Source organism: Osmerus eperlanus, chromosome 12 (genome assembly GCF_963692335.1).
Source record: "Osmerus eperlanus chromosome 12, fOsmEpe2.1, whole genome shotgun sequence".
NCBI classification, from domain to species: Eukaryota; Metazoa; Chordata; class Actinopteri; order Osmeriformes; family Osmeridae; genus Osmerus; species Osmerus eperlanus.
In genome coordinates, this window is record NC_085029.1 from 226,335 (window position 1) to 253,024 (window position 26,690).

Genomic DNA, 26,690 nt, shown 5'->3' on the forward strand with positions numbered 1-26,690 from the left:
TTACAGAGGCTGGCCAAGCCCCTCAGATTGGCTACATAATGGTGGGTTGACTCACCCGCCTGTTAACGACGCTGGTGGCAATTGATCCGCCGGAGCGAAATGTCCAGGCAGCCGTGTGACACATTCAACATATGTAGCAGTGTGTCCGAGAGTCTGAAAAATCCACTGCCCTTGCTGCCCAGGTTGTAGATTCGCATGGATCTCTGCCGGTCGTCACTAGCATCTGTTAATCTGATGGCTGCTATGAATGTTTGAAAGGATTCATGCCAGCGAGTCCATGGAATCGGCGGCTCGCCAGGCAGAGCAAGGAAGGGAGAAAGAGGTAGGAATGAAAACTCCATCGTCATTGCCAAAGTTATATCTAATGACCGCTGTCAGTTCACACAGCGAACTTTATTGTGTCTGCACATGACTTAAACAGCCCTCTCACAGGAACAAATCCGTTTTTGGCAGCCTGTCGTAAAACTGCTGTGCTAACTGCAACAGCTAGAGCCACGACTGGTGTGGCTCATACATAACAGGTGAATGTTAGTTTAACCCTCGTGCTGCCTTCGGGTCACATGACCCAAAGGTTCATAACGAACCATCGTTGTGTTTACCCAATTTTACCCAATACAAAAACAAATACAAATAATTTTCTTTTAACCATTCCAATGTGGGGGGTCTGAGACAGCCCGACAGTTAAAAGAAAATGCTTCACTTTGTTTTTGTATGAGGTAAATTTGTCGCAATACGACGGTGGGTCACAATGACTGATGGGTCAGAATGACCCGAAGATAACACAAGGGTTAAGCAGTGGTAGCCATAGGCCTTGGGGCATGTGATTTCTGCAGCATCCCAGGACAGCCGGGTAGATGGATGGACAGGAACTCCCTGTTGTCCATCAAAGGAGACCGATGTCCACTTGGCGACTAGGTCCAACGTTAGCAGATCTGCCTGGTTGTGTGACCCCCCACACCACAGGGGAAGTGTAGATGGGGACAGAGAGAATAGAGCTGGATTAGAGAATGCAAAAGAGCAACTAACAGTTACAATAACTGTAAGGATGAGGTCCCAACCGGTCAAGTGTGAACTAGTGCAGCAGTTTAGCAGACAAAAAGGGTATTTGATGCAGCCCTAGACACCAAGACAGTGCCATCCCCCTAGATTGGAACATGAAATCTGTTACAAAGAGAAACTCTAAATAAAAAAGCCCTGTCCCCCGTCGTCTCCAACTAGCAACAGAAGTAATAAACAAGGTTTATTAGTGTCAGTAATATTAATCTATCAAGCATTGCACAGTCAGTTGGTGAACAAGTTTAAGAAAGCTTTATTGCTTGCGGCCGGCCCACAAGGAGACAAAAACATCACACGCCATTGTGCTACAAAGTTTGTCTGGTTCAAAAGTCTTCAGGTAAGACCATTTATTGGTAAGAAGTCTCCTCCCCTGCATATCAGCTGTCAATATGATCGATCCCAGAGACAGAGTGAGTGTGCACGTGGAAACTTACAGAGTTCTCTGACCCTAGGCTTGACCATATGATTCACTCAACACAGATAAGGTTTATTGCACCTCTAGCATGATAATGGTCAACCTAAGTCAGTTTGTTTACGTAAGCCTAGTGTCATCTATAGGTCATGTGGAGAGAGGGCTCTCTACTGACAAAGGAATGCTAGCACCAGTATTTTCAGAATATAACCTTACATTCTAAATTTCTCAGACAATTAGGTTTGCTTTATTTTACATATACAGACATAAAGATGCTTTATTTGTAATTCAAAGTTATATGATACATATATACAGACACACACAAACACTTCAGCTTTGCTTTATTTGTAAGTTTGAAATGAAACGTACATGCATACACACAAACTTTAGCAACCATAAAACTGACTAAACAGAAAGGTTTTCAATCTAGCTTTGATTGTTGAAACGGTGTCAGCCTCCTTCTTTGAAACAGGGAGTTTGTTCCAGAGAAGTTTATGAGAACACCCTGCCCCCAGCAGTTTTTGTGTTGCCTTTGGGAAGCACCAGATAGCCGATATCTTGCGATCGTGGTTTCCTCATTGAGTGATAGGGTGTGAGGATACCAGAGAGGTAAAGTGGCGCTTATCCATGGAGAGATGTGTAGGTTAGGAGTAGGACTTTGAAATCAACTCTGGTTTGGATTGGAAGCCAGTGTAGAGGCAATATTAGATTGTTTTGTATTTTCTGTTTCTAGTGAGTAGTCTTGCAGTGGCATTTTGCACCAGTTGCAATTTTTGATATCGGTCCTTAGGATGCCAGAGAATAATACATTGCAGTAGTCCAATCGAGATGTAAAAAATGAGAGTATTAATTTTTCAGCATCATCCTTTGAGAGTAAATGTCTTATTTTAGTGATGTTACGTAGATGGAAAAATTGAGTTTTGGTAATGTTCTTAATATGGTATTCAAACGGTTCTTATGGTTCTGCCCTTTGGCACTTATTTGGTTTTCCACAATGTATGCTTCATGTTTTGGGTGCTCGCAATGTTTGGGGCTATCTCGTTGTTATGATCAGTGACCTATGCTCTTTTGTAAAGCTCTCTCTTGGAAGTCGCTTTGGATAAAAGTGTCTGCTAAATGCATAAATGTAAATGTCAAATGAGAGGTCCATTGTGACAAGATTTTTGACAAGCTGGCTTTGGGAGACTTTGATGCCGTTGACGTCCAGGGTGAGATTGGACAGATCTCTCCTGGGTTTTTTTAGGTAAAAAAATGTGCACCTTCGTTTTATTCAAGTTGAGAAGTAGAAAATTTGCTTCTATCCATGTTCTTATCGCAGAAACACGTTTCAAGAGTGTGTGGTTGTTCTCCAGGCTTTAGGGACATGGATAGCTGGGTGTCATCTGCATAGCAGTGAAATTTACTCAGGAGCTTCGAATTATGTTTCCTAGTGGCAGCATGTAGAGGGAAATAGCGGAGGGCCTAGGACAGAACTCTGCTGTATTCCGTATTTTACAACGGAGCTCCTGGATGAGCGGCCGTCATAGTGGACAAATTGTCACATAGTCTGTCAGATAGATACAATCTAAACCAATGGAGTGCTGGACCAGAGATCACAACATCATTCTCCATACGTTCCAGGATAATTTGATGATCCACAGTGTCAAATGCTGCACTTGGGTCCAGGAGAACCAGGACAGAGATAGAGCCTGCGTCAGAAGCCAATAGTAGATAATTGACTACCTTGGCCAGTGCTGTTTCAGTGCTGTGGTGAAGATGAAATCCGGACTGGAGGGGTTCATACAACTGATTTTTTCAACTTGAGGAGAGTTGTTCAGTGAGCTGTACTACAACTTTTTCAAGAATCTTTGAGAGAAATGGCAGATTTGAAATTGGCCTGTAATTGCTGAAAGATCCAGGATCCAGGTTTTTTGTTTTTTTTAAGCAGGGGCTTAATGATTGCTTGTTTTAAGTCGACAGGGACTTGGCCAGTTACAATAGATTTGTTAATAATAATTACCATGTGTGGTCCAATAATAGGGAGGAGTTCCTTTCGAAGTTTGGCAGGAAGTGGGTCTAAAAGGCAGCTGGTGGGTTTAGATTACAGTTTTTCACAATTGCTAAAACACATTTCTTGAAACAGTCACCCACTTTCTCAACCTGTAAACACAAAACCTCATCTTCAAGCACTATTTACAAAACCACAAATATATACACTATCAAGCATTTTTACGTAATCTCATATTTATCCGTCATTGTCTTTTGATGAACAAAAACATGTTTTATCATAGTAGCTCAAAATTGATCAGAAATTACTACTCTGCTTTGCTCTTTGCAATTATTTTTGTTTTTTCTCCTCCTTGTACCCCTATACAGTACTGTACCCTGCATCTCACTACTCACAACTCACTTTTGTTCTTTGTTGATATGAACCTGCAACCAGTCAAAATCTATTGAGCAGTCAGTACTGTTACTGTAACAAATGGAAAGCACAATGTTCAGGGCTATACAATTTGTTCATTGTACAGTATACAGCCTACAATGCACTGTACTACAGTATACAATACTAAAAGGGACACAAATCAAAGAAGTAAACATGTGATCAATTTGCTTCTTCTTGTCTTTGGGCTGGGTTAGGCCAAGGCACTTTGTCGACATCACAAGCAATATTTCGAAGGAGGAGTCAGGTGGCTGAGCGGTTAGGGAAGCGGGCTAGTAATCTGAAGGTTGCCAGTTCGATTCCCGGCAGTGCAAAATGACGTTGCGTCCTTGGGCAAGGCACCCTACTTGCCTCGGGGAGAATGTCCCTGTACTTACTGTAAGTCGCTCTGGATAAGAGCGTCTGCTAAATGACTAAATCTAAATCTATTTTCCCACCTTCAACAACCTGTTTGCTCTCTGAACTGGCTTATATTGGTTGTGTCACATCATTTGAAACAAGTGAAATCAATTTTGAGTGGTTGTGTTTAGTCAATGACATGTTTTCTCTATTTGTATTTGATTGTTGCCATTTGTGTTTACCAGTATGGATGACATGTGCATTAGAGTGCAGAATGTGTTTTGAGAATGAGAATGTGTTTACAATTTTTGCTGAAAATTCTAAGTGAGATCTGCAAATTGTGTTTTACCATGTGAAGTGGCTTAAGGTATTGACAACAGACAGGAACAATTAGCTACATGAGTTCAGGCAACTGAGAACTTTGTTCAGCCAATGGGTTTTAGTGTTTTAGAAATTGAGAAAAACTGTAATCTATTCGTTTTAGGAATGCATCTATAAGGGGAAGTGGGTGAGAGCCTCAACATGCAGCGTGCTTGGTACGGAGGAAGATTCGGTATTCATGGTCATTTGTCCAGGGCTAGTCTGTAGTTTGTCCAATTGCATAGATTTTGTGGTTGAAGAATTATAGAAAGTCATCGGGTGAGAGATCTGTCCTGAGACCATATGTACTTATCTTTGTGAGTTTTGCAACGGTATCAAATAGGAATTTAGCGTTGTGCTGGTTCAGGCAGGAGGACTCAGTAGTAGTGATTACTTGATACTTTATTGATGAGCAGAGAGCAGTAATTGCATTCCCCCTACAAAAAGAACACAGAACCAAGGGTGGAGGCCGTGGAGGCGGAGGCATCAGATTTAAACAGAGAGCATCCTGTGTCGCATTAGCAATGCAGAGTGCAGCGATATCCTGTTTAAATAGCCCGCCCTGCTAAGAAGGTGTGCCCCGACTGCGTGATATGACAAGATGCTAGTGACGCGCTAAAGTCTCTGAGTCTCCTGCATGACTCAGCTCTGCCCGATTCTCTCTAATCAACTTTAAAAAGTATTCTGATCTGTTCCTGATGAGAGCTTGCTTGTACTCCAAAATGCTATCCTTCCAAGCCATGTGGAAAACCTCCAGTTTTGTGGTCCGCCAATTACGTTCCAGTTTTCGAGTGGACTTTTTGAGAGTACGGGTTTCCGCTAAATACCATGGAGCCATTTTCTTATCTTTTCATTTCCTAGGTTTGAGTGGGGCAACAGAGGTGAGGGACTAATGGTTCAGGGCTCCTGGGGGCATGCTACTGTAGGTCAATGGAAACAAATACTGCAGCATTGTTCCACCATATGCGCAAATTAACAACAACCATTCATTTCATTTAACAGCTGCCTTATCAAAGCTGTGTATGCAGGGAGGGGGGATTTGAACCTGAGACCTCTTGATCTGCTGTCAAATCGGGGACCAATTCCTTAATGTGCGTATACAGAGCAGGTGTCTACAGTACATACTTTTGGCCAGGGGCAAGGGTTTCTTTATACATTATTCCTTATACATACATTATACACTTTTGTAAAATGGCTAATATGACCCCACCCCCCACATTTTATTGAGAAAATTATGTTAAATGGCTGCATACTCGGTTAATAAAAAAGAGGTGTGTGTAATTATGTTGATGGATTTAAATATTAAGGACAGGGTATGAGAATGAGAGGGGGCTAAGCAGGTCATATGAGAGAAGGGAGGGGGGGTTGGGGCTAGAGAATGCTCAACCCCCTGGAGAGAGGATGAAACCCTGTCAGGGCAAGGAGAGATTAGTGACACACAACCCCCACTCACAGAGGGCAGCCCCCTACACAGCCACCATGGGTTCCATCACCCTCTGTTCTACATTGACACTTTGCAACAGTGTCTAGACTGATTCTCTAGCTTCCCTCTTTATGGGCCAAAGGGGTGTTAAAGGCTTTTACACAATCATGATACAAATATTTTCTGTGGTGTTATTATGATTATTAATCTTTTTTTTGGTGGGGCGAGATTGTGGCCCATGATCTCTCATTTAAATAAATATTTTGGAGGTAGAGAAAGTAACATGGTCTGTCTTGTTTCTATATTGGGAGAAAACAAAATGAATAATGAAGCAAAGTTACCGATTTAACCCATAATAAGTTACAAATGGGGGTAGTAAGTGAGTAAGTTCAACTTAAGCAGGAAAGTTAAATTGATTAAATGCATAGCTATTAAATACACAATACATTTTTCAATTTATACTTCCTATTCGAGCACTCTTGGCATCTTGCCACAGTACAGAACCATCCTTGAAATCCCAAGGGACCTTGGGAACCAGCAATAGCCCTCTAAGTCCCCATTGAACTCAAAGAAAAGCACAAACAAGCTACCTCTCCCTCCCCCGTCTAGCCATGAAATGTTGAATGCATACAGACAAGGTGGGTTGGTTGTCATTCAGTGGCATGTAGCCACTACAACATTAAATATGATTATGGTAGTGTAGTGAACAAATGTTCTCTTCACGTTGTGACTGAGCTGGTACAAGGTCAAACAGAATGTGATGCCCAGGTCAAAATCTCCGGAAATGAAATCTGTAATTTCATCACAGTCTTCGTCAGGAAGCAAGACAAGAGTAGAATGAGACAAATAAGTAGAGTAAGAAGTATGTATGTGTGTGTATATGTGAGAGGGTCTCAAACCAGCACACAGTATATCACAATGAACAGTGGATAATTTAGATGTAGTTTGAGTGGTTCTTTCGCCCCTACCTCCCTTGTGTTTTTATGAATAGCTGTTACATAATGATGTACAATGAGTACAAATGTTCATTTATATATGCGCATGCTCCCAACTACAGCCTGAGGGGAATGTCAGCTAACATCAGCATCAGGGCCAGACTCATGCAGAGCATGCTGCACACTCGCTCCCTGTAGGCGTGGGGATTCTCCTGCAGATTCATATAGAACAAGAACAGTGAACTGCAAACAGACATTCAGACGTGTGTTCTGTGACATTCATATGAGTATTCCATCAAAATACCGACACTCAGAAGTTTATAATATCTTAATGGACGTAAAGACCCTGCTTCACCTATATAGTGGATACATATACATGTGTATAAAAGCTTCTAAAGGCCTTATTAACCGGAATCAGGTCATGTGTCTATGTTCAGACAGATAAGATGCCTTGGTTAATGTCAGTTTAGTTTTAGTTGCATCATTCAGAATTGAAACCGAAATAATAATTGATCCGGCTCCACTCTTTAGTACAGCATTTTAAGTTTGAGGAACAATATGGAATAGAAAAGCATAAAAACTAATTAATGTTTCTGGAATATAGTTTGATTCTTCTTCTTTCTAGATGCAATTCCAAGTACAGACATACTATGAAGAGTAAAGACACAAAACAAAGCAAGAATATGGTACAACAAAGACAATTCCTGACTCAATGGGTGTTTCCCTTAAATTCCTATGTTCAGAATTAAATGCATTCATTATTTTTGTTTGTTTGTTTATTACACATTTAAAGTGAAATTGCACAATCCCATTTCGTCATGAAGAATATATTGGCAAATGGATCCCGCTGGCTAAGTCATCTACTGAAAATAGTTGTGGGCACTATGAGCAAAAAGTGCTAGTCAGTATCAAGAGGGGTAGAGAGTATTAGACTTGAAAAGGAGATAACATACATTTATTTTTATGTAGAATGCTATCAAGCTGGCCGTAAGCTACAGTACACTGACTGCATACTGTAAAATGTGCTATTATTGGAGCTATTTCTATATGATTTGAATACAAATACAGCTCTGGAAAAAAATTAAGAGACCACTGCATCTTTTTCTTTCCTTTTTAGATAAGTTGAGAAGGACAATTTAGAGTGAGGAACAGAAGAGTAAAATTTGCAGTGGCCTTCCTTTCCTCCTCTTTTTTTTTAAGAAAAACGTGCCAGGTCACTTATTTTTTTCCAGAGTTGTATTGTTTTCATGTCCCTGCTTACCAAATGTAGGAATGAGTAGACTTCAAGGCTATCACTAATGCTGCCTTCTAAAGCGCGGTATCGTGTGCTGCTTGCGTAGTTGTAACACAGCTCTGCGTAACACAGGGCCTGCCTTATGGTGTGATGGACAATGACGCATTCTAGCGGTTGGTATGTCTATGCTCCTGTCGGTATGTGTATGTTTCTGATTAAAATGGGAAGCACAAATGAGTAGCTACCTAAAAAATAAGGGCCACTCCTCCTTTATGGGAGGGATAAGACCTGAGCGACTGACCCGATTGAAAGCCTATAGTGATTGTTCCCCACTAGCGAGCTCATTACTGCACCATCTTGTTCTGGTTCTGTTATGCTATTATAACGTTTTTCACAGTTATACAAAACGTCATTTAAAATCGATGGAAAGTTATGTTCGCCATAACAGCGATGCATAGGCCTACATATCCAACTTGTTACATAGGTACAAATGCAGTATTTTACGTTCTATTCCAAAGCAGTTTCATTTTCCCCCCCGAATATGACATTTCTGGATTTATTTATATTCATTCAATACATAAGCAGCAATTGCTGCTTATGTGTTGGGCTAACTGTTTTAAATTCTGTAGCAGTGCAAACGGAGTTACCTGGACACTTGGTCCTTGGAGAAATAATAAAGTTCATGTCTTTGAATTTATAGTGCCTCTGTTCGTGTAGCTACACAAGTCCCTTGGTTGGACCAAACATTTAGCCCACTTTATTTTAAGTAACGACTGGCTGCTATGTTGTTTTTTCTTACGACGGACAAATACAACTACTGTCCGTTCCAGGAAACTTAACATGTAGGCTCTAATACCCTCATATTGTAGTAGAAGGGCGGGTCCGTGTCTTGGTTGCGTTCTTGCTCCCCTCCTCTATTGGACCCAGGAAGGAGAGTCGATGATGGGATAGTTTAATTGGGCATCCTATCGAAAACGGCGGGATTGAATTGTTTATACTGGTTGAATGAGGGATATATGAAGGATTGCCGAATGACACCACATAATGTTGACAGAATAATATAAAAGTATTTTTTGTTAGTTCGCGTCGCACACTTTTGAGTCACACTATACGGGCTGCCCAATGAATGGAGTAGTTTTTTGCCTTGTTGGAATTCCACGCAACACTGTAGCAGACGTAAGTGCACCTGTTAAAGAAATGTTTAAGTCTGAACGATTGATTGAATAGAGTTAGGCTTTGTTTGTTTGAAACTGTTCACTTTTTATTCGTCTTTGACGTTGACTGAGGGAGGCAAGGTCGGTGCCCTTACAGATCAACTCTTACTGCACTGTGCGATGGGTGTGTCTATATGGACAGTGTTCACTGGGAAGTTACATCTTATTGTTAATACGTTTTGTAAGTACGCACCGAGCATGACCAGCTATATTTATGTTATCGTGCAGGAAAGTTATGAGTTTAAGAACAGGGCTTGCTTTTTGGACATACATGGCAATTATGAAAAATCAGTTGTATTGTGTTTAATTATGTGACACTTTATTACTTGTAATTTCAAGAGTGTTCAAAAACACAGATTTGCACTCTGTGACAACCGATTCTCAACTTTCATAGAATTAGTTGATCCAGTTGTTACTCCATTGCATAACATGCGGGAGGAAGTCAGAGCCAATATAAAGTTTAGGATGCCTCAACATCCATGTTATCCTGCAGATAATAATAATAATAATACATTTTATTTTCCAAGGCGCCTTTCTCGGCACTCAAGGACACCGTACAGAGGTATATAAAAAACATTAAAAGCAGCAGAAAAATTTGAAATACAACAACATTAAAAACAACAGAAGGAAGCAGTGCAAATGACATTACGTGGAATAGGCAGTAGTAAAGAGATGTGTTTTGATTTGTGTTTTCAAATGGGGGAATGAATCATTATTTCTGAGTTGGGGTGGTAGTGAGTTCCAGAGACGGGGAGCATGCATGGAAGGCATGTTGTAGCTGGTACTCATTCTTATCTGTCCCAAGTTTAGTCATTAGTAGGCGTCCACATAGGGTTTAGGCTTAGGTTAGGTTTATTTACTGTTGATTGCTATGGAATTGTTTGTATAATTGTATCAATTAAGATATGGGGTCTCAATACCCAGTAACATTCCCATTCATTGTATTTGTGCAAAAACGGCTTCATTTAGGTATTGCACTATGAAATCAATAATATATTTGAGAGATTTGTGACATAGAATCTAATTAGTTTCTGTGTCCTACGTTGAGAAAGTCTTGTCTTATATATAATTCCCAAAGTAAACATCTTACTTTGTGCCATGGAGGATTTGTACTTGGCATGCAACTTTCCTTATTGCCATTCTACATTCAAGCATGCATCTTGATGGACATTGGGTTGCACTGTGTCTGGGGGTAATACAGACCGTGACACGAAATACTGTTTAAACTGTGTACCTCGGTTCCTTGAATAGGTGCTGGACTATAGCCTCTGCACTATTTGTATGTTTCTTTAAATGTGTCTGCAAAATTAATACATGTAAAATTCAAATAGTTTGGAGTTTAAATGTTCAAGTACGTTTGAAGGACAATAACTTCTGTAAATGTTACCACTGAATGATGAACGCCATCTTGAAAAGTAGCTGCATTTTGCTGTTGCTGTAATTTTCTCTAATTGACTGTCAAACATGGCCATACAATGTCTCTGAATGCAGCATGTACTGTTATGAGCCTACGATAAACAAGACTGTTAAGGTTAGTATGTAGTTATTTTTGTTTTGTTCATACCAACCTCTCTCACTTGTCTCTACAACTCCCTTTTACAACTACCTCCCTATAAAACGAATAAATCAGCTCATGGAATTAAACAGACAAAATTAATACAATGTTTTCTGTCTGTTTCAACAGTTCATCAAACGTCTGTGTCTGTATGACTAACTGGATGAACTTATAGAGTCATGTTTTTGGATAGGGATTTCCATAGGGAAATCTTGGGTGTTTCCTTGAAGCTAGTATGGTTCACCAAAATGGTTCATCCAGTTTTAAAAAACAACAATTGATTAGTTCCTACAGCCATAATCCAACATAAATTACTCATCTTGGGTTGATAAAGAATTTAGTATTCCAGTTTTGAGTATTTGAAGTAATTCCATTGAGACCAACTGGCAGCCTTCCAACTGCCTCTGCATACATTTGCTAAGTTGCTCAAAGAGTGTTCAATTCTTTATTATTTGGACAAGATTTAATTTATTATTATCAGATATTAGCACTTGGTGTATTATGGAGGCTTCTTTGCATTCTACTTAGTTGTGCTATCATGATATAACTGATTTGATCTTTTATGATAGCCAACAGTCTTAGTCTTCTGACTATGCTAGTGAAGAGTCATAAAGTCAACCATGTTACATGAAATGTATTGAAAATTCCTCAAAATGTGACAGAAGTTGGTGAAACAGACATATACTACTACTCATACAACCACTTAAATCAGTAAGCTACAAACCTTCTGGCATTTCCTTTGATAGAACATTGCAGATGTGTCTTTTCATCATCCAAGTGAAAGAAAGTGTGTAGTGGAAGTGATGGTAACGGGAGTACAACGGCACTTAGGAATGATTGGCTTGACCTGATGTTAGTTTCCTCCAGGATCACAATGTCTCTTATTGAGAGACTTGTTGCTTTTGTTGGTTTGTTGTAACTGTCTTAAAATTATTGTACTCGCCATGAAATATATTATTGTTGCTTGCTTTTTTCCACAGGTACACTCTTACACTTTTGAGGTTCATGCTGTTTAATTGTAACTTGTCGAACTACATGCTCTTATTGTTCTTCCCTTTGGGACTTATTTGGTTTTCACAATGTATGCTTCATGTTTGGCTACCCGCAATGTTTGGGGCTATCTCGTTGTTATGATCAGTGACCTATGCACTTTTGTAAAACTCTCTTGGAAGTCGTTTTGGATAAAAGCGTCTGCTAAATGCATAAATGCAAATGGGTGAAAGGAAGAAAATTGCATTGACCACAGGGACAGCAAGTGTTGTATAGCATGTTTTTTTTGCGGGGCAGGACTGAGGAATGAGACTCAGCTACACTGAAATGCAAACTTGACAATAAGGCTCTGTTGATCTGGGATGGTGCTTGAAGATAGGGTAGAAATGATGTGGGTAGCTGGAGGCTGTGTGGGTCAGGGTTTTAAGGTCAAGGGTAGACAGTGCTGTCTGTATTCTAGAATGATGGGTTCATTGGATATACCCAGTCTGTGGTGGAAGATGGGCTCCCACACAGTGATTGAGAAACGAGTGTGTGTGTACGTGCCATTGTCTGCTTGCATTTCTGTGTTTGTGAATGTTAGGATACACAGCATATACTGTCCCACAGGTGGGCTGCCAGGATTGTGTCAACAAAAGACTGATGTAGATTTACAGTGCAATAAAAAAAAAGAGAAAGAGCGAGGAACACAAACATTTGAAATAATGAAATGAGGAGAAAATACAACCGAAAATACAGGACAGTAATTGGGGATGAGATTGAAAGCGATACTAATGTCTACAGAGAAAAACATGAAAGAGGGAAAGGTAAAAAGGAGGCAGCGATAGGCACAAGGTATCAGGTGCAGTCAACAAAGACTTCTGCTTCCAGACAGTGCATATGGGGGAGGGACACACATGTCCCCATCACCACCCAAGTTCTGAGAGCTCTCCGGGGATCACATATGAGGGAGGGACATGCATGTCCCCATCACCACCCCAGTTCTGAGAGCTCTCTGGGGATCACACCCCATCTGGACAACCAGCTGCTTCCTCACCCCTGTTGCCACTCATGCAGTATTTGCTGTGCCGTGAATCTGGTGTACACTAGGCTTGAATGACAAGGAATATTTAGAGATGAAATGATGGCAGTTGTGAATGTGCTTAACGCTATTTTTGGTGAAGTTGCCTTTTTGTTTGTTTTTCCCACATACCTCATGAAGACTAACATGTCAAGGTTTATTACCCTTGAGTATGTTTTGAAATAACTTTGTATTAAATCATCTCCAAAAAGAAATCCTTTCATTTTCATGTACATTGTGGGCTAGCCTAGTTTATAAAAACAAACAGTTCTTATGAATGAATAACAATTAAAGCTTTTTAAAGTGTAATGTCAACCAGTAAGCTTAAGCATCCAACAAAATAACAATTTGTTCTAGGCTAAATTGCAACTGGCCTGGTACTATGGCCTTGATCTGGTACTCACAGAGCACACAACCGTTTTTCAAATACTGTCAATCACACATACAGTATGTTGTTGCTAACTATACTGGTCCACTACAACCACTCCCTTCCTCCAAAGGTTATATTTCCTGTAGAGTATGAGTATAGAGGTAGGCCTAAAGCACTTTAATAAGAAATTATCTCATTACAAAGTTATTTGTATAGGAAACACTACGTGAACAAATATTCTGTAAAAATGTATCCATTCAAGACCTAGCTCATCACTCTTAACATGTCTCACTGAACACAGTTCCGACATTTCTGGGACAACACGCATTCAATCAATGACGTCAACGTTGGATATTTGGATGGGGGGCACTACAATACTATTGTGAAGATGTCCAATTATTTCTGTCTGAGGAAAAACTAAGATTATCAATAGAAAGGTTAGAAATCATCATTGAACCATTCCATTCTATTGAACCATGGTTCTAATCAGTGAAGTGGATAGGTTACAGAGTGACAATGGAGTAAACAAGTACAAATATACTGCAGTTTCCGTAGAGCTTTCCTTCTAGGACACAGCATGGAATGGTGAAGTTTTAACATAGAACAGTACAGTGTACAACTTCTTAGCCTTGTATACAAATACATATGACAATGAGATCAGATAGAACTGTGTGAAGTTCACAAGATTACTTATTGACCTTGGAAAGACAGTTACCAGGCCTCACTGAAAACCCCTATCAAATTATGAAAAATCCAGTGTCTCCTTTGTGCAATGTTGTGTTCTGCACAATATTGACATGCGTGATGTCACTTGGATATTACAAAGTAGACACTGCAGAGCGGTAGGCAACTTGATGAAGAGCTTAAAGTGCCAGTGGCAAACGACCATGACATTGCATTTGGCAGAAATGCTGTTTCCTACTTGGCAATGAAAGCCCATATAAGTCATTACCAGAAGAGCGTGTAGGCAAATTAAATAAAAACATCTATTAACATAAAACAACTAACATGAACATTGTCGTCTTCCCTCACGGATGTGTCAGAGGAGACCACAGTTCAATGGGATGGTACTCGCCTCAGGACATTTTTTGTGCGTACAGTATAAACCTATGGTACTAGAGGTTCCTGCCTCTATCTCTCGAAACTCCATGTAAGGTCAACGAACCTGGCTTTGCAATTCTCTGGTGTTCTTGAGATCCCAGACTAAGATGCACTGACAGCCATTAAATCCTTGCATATATTCCCGGAAACAACAATCTGTGCAGTATGTTGAGTGTCTCCTTCATATTACTTTGGTGGGTTAGCTTCCATGTCTGGATTCCATGAATTTAGGTTGTCATTCTTATTCAAATCAGAATTATTATTCAATGTATTGTTTGTATTGTTTAACAATTGTACAACAGTAGATCTTCTAGAACAATGGATTAAGAAAACATAACAGGTGCACAGAAATACACAGCTAACAACTCACACAAACTTTCTTCCTAGGTCTCCCCTCTTTATATTGCCAATTTCCTTTGATGTTACTGCTTCCCCAAAATGCATTGCCATAAGTCCTTAGTTTTTTGTATCTATGTAACTATATTCAAAACAAAAACTCTGGGCATCACCAAAGATTGTTATCACATCTGTGTGAATTAATGTATGAATTGCACTGTGTGTTCAATTCTCACTTCTTTGTGCATACTGAAATGGTATGCTTCTTCCTGCTGCTCTTTTAACACAACCCCTAACCCTAAAACTTTTTTTCTTCTGTGCCACACAAGACCCAGTGTCTATTGAAGACAATAGCTTCTACTGATATTCTGGAGACATTATGCACACTTTGTACTCTGATTAGAACAACTGTTCACAATTGAGGATCGTTGACTTGCCTGTTTACAGAATGCATTGATTTAGAAGAAATAATTTTACTATTTTGCATTGAAATTAATGTAAATGTATTAATGTTTTTGCAACGCGTTTATGTATTTGCAGCGCGTTTATGTATTTGGTTGTGTTGTGTGTATTTGCAGCGCGTTTGCTGAATGCTGCGCATGTGTTGTCAAATTCATGAAGATGTTTTCTTAATTTGCAGCGCGTTTGCACATGTCGGCCACCGTACAAATGACATGTGACACACACATGACCACTTTCTTCATCCTGCCTCCTCTAGTGGGGGATGGTTAGTGTGTGCCCTCACCAACAGGGCTTGAGACTCACACAAACATTCATATCCAGGGTTAGGGTTAGCCATGGGAGGAGAGATACAGAGAGGCAGGAAGGGCAGCACTTTTATTCCACACTGAGTCACACATTCTATTTTTGCTGGTTACAATTTAGAACAGAGGTGGGAGGGGATAGATGGGAAGAGTTGGTCTGCCGTTGTTTGTCTCTTATCTGTCATCCATTAGATGCATGTCACACAAGTGTCCAAGCAAAAAAGAGAACAACTTAGTTGAACTAATGAAGTTTAGTTTTACCTGAATAGGAACATTTGTTCAGATTCACTGACTCACTCTCACACATACACACATTGGCTGCTTTTCCCAGTGTCTGCTGAGCCCAACAAGAAGAGACAGGGAGCCACAGACAGAGTGAGCGGGAGAAATATTAGGACAGAATAGTGGGAGAGGAAGAAAGCAAGAGAGAGAGAGAAGCACTGTGAGGACTGCTGCTCACAGCTGAACCAGCCTGGGCAGAGTATAGATGTGAGGAATCTGTGTGTGAGAGAGAAAGAACAAGAGTGAGTGTGGTGACAGTGTACCAGTGTTGCATGGAGCACCCGGGGTATGAGACGGAAAAGATAGAAAGAGCGGTGGGGAAAGAGGGGTGGAGGCAATCTATGCTTGGTCAGAAAGGAGAAAACTATACATAGACAACAGTGCAGCCACTGACACTGGATTAATACTGATAGTTCTTCTGAACCAGTGAAGCACCCTAATGCAGTGTGACTACACAGAGAGCAAGGACTTCTACTGTAGCTTTAACCAATGCAGGACTCTTCAACCAACATGGAGAAGACTAATCAGATCTGGATACTCAGAGAGGATGGAGGGAGATCCATCTGTCACATATACAAAATAGAAGACTAACTCCTGTCATTCATTTGGTGACTGATACCTGCTCTGCCTGCTGTACAGATTACTGGACCAGATCCTTTCATGATGGATAAAAAACTGTTACATAGACCAACAGGACTAGTTTGGGTACACTCCGCTCCAATACTATATCTTGTTGAAGAGGACTACAGGAAATTGGACTCAGAGAACAGAAGGGCAACAGCAGACACTAGTTTATATGAACCAGAACCAGTACTGCATCCATCCAGATCTCTCTACATTTGTATTCATCCCCAGCCTACTCGTTCACCTTGTTGTTCCTCGGACACTGAAACTTCTCAGTGCGCAGTGAAAAAAAAGGAATAAGGAACCTTACCTCAAACATTATGTAAAACATATGGGGGAGTACATGTATTGACTTTTGACCACCATGTTTAGAAAATGTGGGTCGTTTGTCTAGGTGAGGTGTCTTGGGCAACCTAATTGTCTGTTAGCTACTGTGTGCGATGTTGAGAGGAGATGTCCCAGCCCCGCCAGGGTGGAACTGGTGTTTCCCGTGTTCGGTGGGGGTGGACTGCAGTGACCCAGAGCCACGTTGTATCTGGTTGGCAGTGTTACAAAGGGTTTCACAAGACAACACACCACACTCCTACCCCCCTGCATCTTCCCTCGTTTCCCATCATCAGAGCGTGCCCAGGAGGACCATACCGAGTAGTGGCCTGGCCAGGGTAAGGCAGTCAAATTTAGCACGATTAGCAGCCCTACATTTTCTTTACCAATAAAGTCAATTAAACCGCAAACAGATTGTTTATGCTTGCAGGTGCTTAAAGTGGGGTTTTCTTCACAGAATGTAGTTATGGATCCACACATAATGGTTAATTATATTTTAACTGTTACCTTACACTATATGTTAACCCTTGTGTTCTCCTCGGGTCGTTCTGACCCATCAGTCATTGTGACCCACCGTCGTATTGCGACAACTTTACCGCATACAAAAACAAAGTGAAGCATTTTCTTTTAACCGTCGGGCTGTCTCAGACCCCCCACATTGCGAAGGTTAAAAGAAAAGTATTTTTATTTGTTTTTGTATTGGGTAAAATTGGGTAAACACAATGATGGTTCGTTATGAACCTTTGGGTCATGTGACCCGAAGGCAGCACGAGGGTTAACATACACTGGTGGAAAAATGCTTGATTTCAATTGGTAAATACTGCCAAGGATTGCCAATTTCTGCCTGTCTCCTGATCTGAGCCACATAGACAGGTGAACCATGCTGCCTTCAGTTTGATTGCTTTCACCTTTCCTGTCTGTTCAGGAAATGGAATGTATTTCGGAGTGCTATGTTTAGTGTTGTGTGTGTCAACTAGCTTTAATTTCTACAGCTCTGTGAGAGTATGTGTCTCTCTGCTGTCTTGATGAGTAAGTGTGTGTGTGTGTGTGTACTGTAGATCTTATGTAACGGAGTGTTGTGGGGGATTGTTCCCTAACAGCAGGGATGGAGTTTTTTGGCTGCAAAAATGTTTCAGGATGCTTGACTACAGTCCTACAGTGACATGATTCATTGTTGCAATTTACTTTTTGTATTTGTGCTTTTAAATGTGGGTGTTCACTTTGGAGGCTGATTCTTATTTTGAAGGTGTGTGCATCAAAGTGGGGGGGATCTGTTCTTGTTATTCCTGGTATGTCATACCCACTCTGTATGTATTTTTACCCCAGCATTGTGTGTTGTTTAAAATAGTGTGGTGTTTAAGTACATGTTCAACTAGAGAGGGAACAATTTCTGGGGAAATTGTAGGGTGTGCTTGCTTACATTTAGACATTTTACATTTAGTCATTTAGCAGACGCTCTTATCCAGAGCGACTTACAGTAAGTACAGGGACATTCCCCCGAGGCAAGTAGGGTGAAGTGTCTTGCCCAAGGACACAGCGTCAGTTTGCATGACCGGGAATCGAACTGGCAACCTTCGGATTACTAGCCCGATTCCCTCACCACTCAGCCACCTGACTCTGCTTGCGTCGGTTGTACAGGGGTCCGTTTTTTAATGACATTTTTACAACTGATATTTCTGTATATTTTATATAAAAATGCATATTTATTATTTATAAAGATAACAGATTTAAAAGCATCTTTTTTTGCTGCTCATTTACAACTCAAAATACAAGTGAAGTGTAGAATGAAATATGATGTCTTCTCATTTCCCCTGCAAGAGGCAGCCTCATAGCTGAATCAAAACGAATAAATTTGGCAGCCCGGTGTAAAAATTGACCTAATCTCTATGACTTAAACGTCCTTTTAAGTTTTCCCTTCTCGTGATATTTTCAGGCATTTAGCCTACTCATATTGCATTCATTCATTAATAAAGGACCCCCTTTGAAGATGATTCTACGACGTTACCGGCAGTAGAAGATGGAATCGCGATTCAAACAGTACCATCTGCTAACTGAAAATATGCCCCCAAAAACGTAAATAAGCTTGACATTTATTTAGTGGAAAATCGCTCATTCATAAAAAGCTCACTGGTAGCGATCATTGTCAGTAACAACGCAAAATGCGATATAGCCCTGTGTGGAGAAGCTGCCCAGGTAAATTCTACTACTACAGTACACCTACTAGACTACTGCTGTGTTCGTCTTGGTAGCGATTGCGTTGGTTGAATTCGATTTAACATTCCGTTGTACGGTTTAGACTGAAATTAATTATTTTCATGAACAGATTGACAAAGTTTAGGCTGTGGTAACAGGGCCGGATCCAGGGGGGGGGGGCTGCGCCCCCCCAGATTTCTGCCGCGCCCCCCCCCCCCCAAGCTCCTTCTGACTTCAGCCAAAATGGTTACATGTTGAAGCTATGAAAAAGTCTGTTAGTGCTTTCAGTAATATACTTTTTTTTCAACCAATCTTTTTAAAAGATTCCCCAGTGATTGTCTGGTTGATAATGGACAACGTAGGTTAGAGCTCCGCATCCACGTTTTCCGATAAAAGTGAAATCAACCTCGAATCTCTTGCCACTCACTCACTTGTTCTCGAAGTTATTGTATATCGGTCTTTTGTGGAGGGCTTTTGACGAATAGTAGGTGTAGAATTGGTGTTTAATGTTAGACCCTGGAATTTCATACTTCTGTTTCAGTTGTAATCTTTATTTGTTTTCATAGAAGATACACGGGTTAAAGACGTTAATAGTCTTTTAGCTTCGTTAGCCATCGATTGTTCTTTGCGTGCGTGTTTGTAACTACAAAGAAAAACCTTTTATCATGCATCGATTTCTGATCCCCAAACCATCTACTGCCCCCTGCAACAAGGGATATTAAACTCATACTCCAGAGCAGGCAGAGCGTGCTGGTCCTAGTGGAAGCACTTCCCTGTCTCTCGGTACCAACATTACTGCTGCTGTTTGTGAAGGCGAGCATGGTTTGAATGACAGCAATCCAATGCAGCCTGTTCTGCAAACGTATGGAGGATTATAAGGGCCAAAACTAAATAAATAAATACTTGGATAAATAAATAATTAGATAACACAAAGCTTAAATAAATGACTAATTATATAATGAAATGCCTAATTGACATACAAAATATATAAATTACAAATTAAATGAGACACTAAATATATAAATGTTACTTGTATTTGTGTGTATATCTAAAGGAGATTAAATCACCATATTATTTGCTGAGACTGTCTGTCAAAACCAATACACATGAGATGTTTCACGAAAGGTTACTACCATTCGCATTGCAAATATATGCTGTGGATGACAATTCCTCTTCATGCACTCCTCACAGAGATGGTAATAACTGCAGACAGTGCATCTGAACAGAATTGTTTATACTGAGATGAGGTGCATATAGGGGAGACATATAGTAGGTACAATGTCAAGGTCAAATATTATTATCGTACTACATTAGGCCAGAGTATTATTTTGACACCAGAAAGAAAAGTTATATATATATATATTTACGTTTTAATGTGTTCACATTTATTTATTTATACTTACATTTATTTATTTATCCTTACATTTATTTATTTATCCTTACATTTATCCACGGTGTAACTTGCTGCAGCAAAATAAATCCGTCGTCTAACCCTGCCAATACCAATATTGCTGATTTGCAATATTACTTTTTACTTAGAAAAGCAGTTTATCTACCTTCGTGTCGAGGGCGCAATGCCTCATAATTTATGAAGTGAATGCAACATCAATATGAAAATTTGAATTAAAATTTAAAATTTGCATTTTCATGAGCATTTAATGATTTTTTCTTTAATTACTTGTTCGTGATTATGGTCATAATAAAACGCAGGACAAAGAGTTTTGTCAAAAACACTGTTACTGTACGTTCACACTGCAGCGTTTTTTAACGCTCTGCACCGCTCGCCTTCCCACAGTGCCCCACGCTCGGGGGCGTGTTAGACAAGTTAATACAGAGTTGTAGTTCTCTAAGGTCACTGTTGTAGTCATGGCCAAGCGTGCAGATTTGGGTTCATGTACTCACAATATCGATCAAAATACCACTTTTACACAACATTTATTTAAAAACACCAAATTTTTACTAGTGCAAGATTACAGTAGAATACATGTTACGCCACCGGTCACTCAACCAGTCGTTTGTAGGCTGGGCTAGCGAGCTAGCAGTGGCACAGAACAATCACGTAATGTGAGAGACTGAATTTAAAAGTAGGCTATAAAAACACACTAGGAACACTGACGACATCGGCAACCATGCACAATGCATTATTAGTTTAATGTAATCTTTAAATTCAGGCTCGTCACATTAGTAACTTTGTTCTGAACAGAACTGGGTGTGCAGACACATACGAAAAGTTTCACCTCCATCTTGAAATTGTGAAACCTAGAAATGTTTATCATGACCAACGGTTGCTACGTTACAAGAAACAAGAAACCGAAAATCCGATTGGCCAACGCTAGCGTTTTCACGCTCCTCATTTACATAAAGTTGAGAAAATCCAACTTGCAACGCTCCGCTCCGCTCGCCTTCCCACAATGCCCTACGCGAGCGTCAATGCCTGGTTTCATTGAAAATGAATTGGAAGCCGACGCCCCGCGCCGCCCACTCCGCTGCAGAGTGAACGCACTGTTAGTGTGTGCCGCTGAGTCGTGTTACTGCACGTACACGGCGGCAACAACTCATAGCCTAGCAGGGGAGGGGCAAAGTGAGCTTGGGCGAAGTTAGACGGCGTTTGCACAAGTTACAACCACTATGATGTAAAGGGAATTGTGTACTGAATGTAGAGAACAGAAATTGAAACTTAAGTATCGATCTTATCACGCCAGTATCAATCAATAGGCTACTGATACCAACGTTGGTATCGATACTATGAGTCTTGAGATCGATTCTCCCACCCCCTATGCTGTCCCATCTCGCCGAGGATCATGAATAGGGATGGGTATCGAGAACCGGTTCTTGTTTAGAACCGGTTTCCAGTGAATCAATTCCTTGGAATCGTTAGCAAAATTCCTTAACGATTCAGTTGACGATTCTCTGTGCCGTTTAACAATTAAAATGCTAAGTTTAATAATGGATTAAAAATCGATATGCTCAGTTTAATAATGGGACACGCGAACGTCTGTCTGAATAAACTTCGCGCACGCATTTGCGAAGACAGACTGCAGCAAACATGGCAACTAGGAAATGCGTTGTAAAGTTTGGTTGTATTTCACACGACAAAATGACAACAACGCCACTTGTAACGCGTGTAAAAAGTCTATTTCGTCAAAGGGAGGAAATACTACAAATATGAAGAAGCATTTGAACACAGCATGGAAAGAAGTTAGTGGAACGTCATGTGTTCAATGCATGCAGCAGCGCAGCTAACGTTCGCGCTTCATCTCTCCATCTTCAACTATCTAAGGTAAAGCTAAACTGCTCAAAAGTGATCACAACCACTTGTTACTGTGTGAAGCAATTTGCCTTTATTATGTGTAGTCGATCTAGTTATCTTCTGTCCTGTCGTTTGAAGCATAAATTTTATCTCCGGCATTCGTCTCCCATTAGTATTGATCTTATTGATCATTTCACGTTATCGGGGCGGCGTGGGTTATCAGCAAACGTTCGCGTGTCGCATTATTAAACTGAGCATATCGATTTTTAATCCATTATTAAACTTAGCATTTTAATTGTTTAACCTTTTAATAGTCCTGTTAAATGTGCCTGAAAATGCCTAAACAACATACCCAAAGTACATTGAAAGCTGTTGTTGAACCATTTGGAGTACATGCATGTAAATATTCTCTTTTGAAACGTGACACCGAAGTTATTTCCCCTGTTGTTAGGACCCCTGTAAGTCCTACTGGTGTTGAGTAATAGAAGCTTGAACACAAAGAAACTGAAAGTTTCTATCTCCGACTAGATTTTGTTTTGAAAACAGAGGCCTGAAGAGGCCTAGAGGTGGTAGGTATTAGCTCATTTCAGAGCCAGTCAAAGACAGTTTGAGAAATTCGTTTAGAACGAGTGTGTGTGTGGGGGGGTGCAGGACGCACAGACCTAGTTGGCTGTAGAGGGGAACATCGATAAGAGAATCGATAAGGAATCGAATCGATAAGCAGGAATTGATAAGGAGTCGGAATCGTTAAAATCTTATCAATACGCATCCCTAATCGTGAACACATTTTCATTGAGGCTCAACGTGTGCTCGCCAGCCAGATACTGAGTGTGGAGCATGAAAATCCGGATTCCTTGGTTATTGTGCTAGGCGACTTTAACAAAGGCAATCTCACTCAAGAACTCCCAAAATATAGACAATTCATCAAATGCCCTACCAGAGAAGGAAACACCTTGGATCACTGCTACTCTACAATCAGCAAAGCATACCATGCGGTCCCCCGAGCAGCACTGGGTCACTCTGACCACGCCATGGTCCACCTGATTCCTGCATACAGGCAGAAGCTAAAGCGCTGTAAGCCTGCTGTGAGGACATCAAAACAGTGGACCAGTGAAGCTATGGAGGATCTGCGGGCGTGCTTGGACTGCACTGACTGGGACATGTTCACGACTGCTACCAATAGTCTGGATGAGCTCACAGAGGCTGTGACATCATACATCAGCTTCTGTGAGGACTGCTGTATACCAACACGCACCAGGGTAAGCTACAACAACGACAAACCCTGGTTTACAGCTAAACTCAGAAGGTTGAGGTCAGAGAAAGAGGCTGCGTTTAGGAGTGGGGACAAAGAAAGTTTCAAGGAGTCGAAGAACAGGTTTAGCAAGGCGGTGAGGGAGGCTAAACGACTGTACTCAGAGAGACTAAAACACCAATTCTCTGCAAACGACTCTGCATCTGTCTGGAGAGGGCTTAGGCAGATTACCAACTACAAGCCCAGAGCCCCCCACTCCACTAACGACTCCCGCCTGGCCAACGACCTGAATGAGTTCTACTGCAGATTTGAAAGACAATTGGACAGTCCTGAACTACCCCTTCCCACCCAGGAGGCCTCCCACCTCCCCCCCTCTACAGTGACGACTCTCTCCATTCAGGAGGGTGAAGTTAACAGACTTTTCAAGAGGCAGAATCCCCGCAAAGCAGCTGGGCCGGACTCTGTCTCTCCAGCCACCCTCAAGCACTGCGCTGACCAGCTGTCTCCGGTGTTTACCTACATCTTTAACACCTCCCTTGAGACATGCCATGTGCCAGCCTGTCTCAAGTCCTCCACCATCATCCCTGTGCCCAAAAAGCCAAGGCCAACAGGACATAATGACTACAGACCCGTCGCCCTGACCTCTGTAGTGATGAAGTCTTTCGAGCGCCTGGTGCTGGCACACCTTAAATCCATCACTGACCCTCTACTGGACCCCCTGCAGTTTGCCTACAGAGCCAACAGGTCTGTGGACGATGCAGTTAACATGGCCCTCCACTTCACCCTACAGCACCTGGACTCCCCAGCATCCTATGCCAGGATCCTGTTTGTGGACTTCAGCTCTGCCTTCAATACCATCATCCCCGCCCTGCTTCAGGACAAGCTCTCCCAGCTGAACGTGCCTGATTCCACCTGCAGGTGGATCACAGACTTCCTGTCTGACAGGAAGCAGTGCGTTAAGCTGGGAACACAAGTCTCTGACTCCCGGTCCATCAGCACCGGATCACCTCAGGGCTGCGTCCTTTCTCCTCTGCTCTTCTCCCTGTACACCAACAGTTGCACCTCCAGTCACCCGTCCGTCAAACTCCTGAAGTTTGCGGACGACACCACCCTTATTGGGCTCATCTCTGGTGGAGACGAGTCTGATTATAGGTGGGAAGCGGCCAACCTGGTGACCTGGTGCAGACAGAACAACTTAGAGCTCAATGCTCTTAAGACAGTGGAGATGGTTGTGGACTTCAGGAGGAACACAGCCCCACTCACCCCCATCACCCTGTGTGACTCCCCAGTCAACACTGTGGAGTCCTTCCGCTTCCTGGGCACTATCCTCTCCCAGGACCTCAAGTGGGAACTGAACATCAGCTCCCTCATCAAGAAAGCACAACAGAGGATGTACTTCCTTCGGCAGCTGAAGAAGTTCAACCTGCCAAAGACAATGATGGTGCACTTCTACTCAGCCATCATTGAGTCCATCCTCACCTCCTCCATCACCGTCTGGTACGCTGCTGCCACTGCCAAGGACAAGGAGCAGACTGCAGCGTATCATCCGCACTGCTGAGAAGGTGATTGGCTGCAATCTGCCTACCCTCGAGGACCTGCACACCTCGAGGACCCTGAGGCGAGCGAGGAAGATTGTGGCCGACTCCTCCCACCCTGGACACTCCCTGTTTCAGTCACTCCCCTCCGGCAGAAGGCTGCGGTCCATCAGGACCAATACCTCACGCCACAAAAACAGTTTCTTCCCTTTCGCTGTTGGCCTCTTCAACAAGGCCAAGGGACCACACTGACTCTAATGACTTCTTGCTTAAAACACACTGCTTTGCACTGCATTACAAAATGGTATCTTGTACATTTGTATTTTTTGTAATATTTGTATTTTTGTATTTTTATATTGTAATTTACGGCAATTTATATTTTATTGTATATTTAATTCTATTCTAATCCCACTTAGTACTGCTAGTTTATGTACCCTTAGTATAGATAGTCCACATATTTAAATTTTAGGTATATGTTTATTGTATGCACCTTCCTGCCAAAGCAAATTCCTTGTCTGTGCAAACTTTCATGGCGAATAAATCCCATTCTGATTCTGATTGATGTCTGTGTCAGTCAGGGCCGATATCATTGCTATAATTTCAGCGAAGCTCTCAATATGATGTAAAAGAAAAGTGAATTGGCAGTTGCCTCCATCTCTTCTGCTACCGACAACATTTCGACCACTGTAGCATGCAATATTTCATTCATTGAATCCGCACTAGGTGCTGCCATCTTGAATGAGTCAAAAGCAGTCGATTCAAGTTGAACCACCAATCAGAGGCTTAAACCCGCCCCCTGACTTGGTGACGTAGACAACGGATTTATTTTGCTGCAGCAAGTTACACCGGGGATAAATGTAAGGATAAATAAATAAATGTAAGGATGAATAAATAAATGTAAGGATAAATAAATAAATGTGAACACATTAAAACGTAAATATATATATATATATATATATACACACACAAATACATGTAACATTTATATATTTAGTGTCTCATTTAATTTGTAATTTATATATTTTGTATGTCAATTAGGCATTTCATTATGTAATTAGTCATTTATTTATGCTTTGTGTTATATAATTATTTATTTATCCAAGTATTTATTTATTCAGTTTTGGCCCCTATAATCCTCCATACAAACTTACCCCATGCGCATTTTCAGCCAAGGTCCTAGGCATCGCTCTCAAACTTGGTTAGAGAACTCAGCCAAACTACATGCATGTTTCTGCTTCCCCTGTCGACAATTAGGAGCCAGAAATTATAAAGACATCACCTTCATAGACAAGGTTTTTACCAATTGGAAAACGGCGGCGGTTTATTTTACATAGGCTCAAAAAACTATTTTGCGCTCAAATGAATGCCCAAAAATTTCGCCACAGTGGCAATGAAGTTCAGATTAGTAGTCAGATAGTTTCACCTATTGAAAGACTTTTGATTTAAGTAAGGGGAGTGCCGAACATGTTCTGTCGCCGTTTGACTTCCTAAACAGCTGTGTAGATGTTTTTGTAGTGTCTCGCGTAGGCTACAGCGTTGCAGTGAACCACACTGCAACGCTGTGGTTTGAAACCACGGGTAATGATAATTTCACCAACAAATCGTTTACTTGTTATGTAATGTCATAATAAATCCTACAACGAAAATGTATTTGTGAGGAAT

The 26,690-nt window shown here is 41.2% G+C and overlaps 1 protein-coding gene across 8 annotated transcripts in view; it reads left to right on the forward strand.

Moving 5' to 3' along the window:
* Positions 1 to 26,690, forward strand: part of LOC134031485 (rho GTPase-activating protein 23-like) — an 82,315-nt gene that overhangs the window by 20,095 nt on the left and 35,530 nt on the right. For 5 of the 8 annotated variants that reach the window (XM_062475118.1, XM_062475117.1, XM_062475121.1 and 2 more), the window contains exon 1: positions 16,247 to 17,136. The exons of 1 other annotated variant lie outside the window; for it this stretch is intronic. In XM_062475118.1, the coding sequence (XP_062331102.1) occupies positions 16,915 to 17,136 (222 nt within the window). In that variant the 5' untranslated portion in view covers positions 16,247 to 16,914. Of the gene's footprint in view, positions 1 to 9,108; positions 9,359 to 16,246; positions 17,137 to 26,690 lie in introns of those variants that run through there. 2 more of the 8 variants (XM_062475120.1, XM_062475123.1) reach the window with 1 other exon arrangement.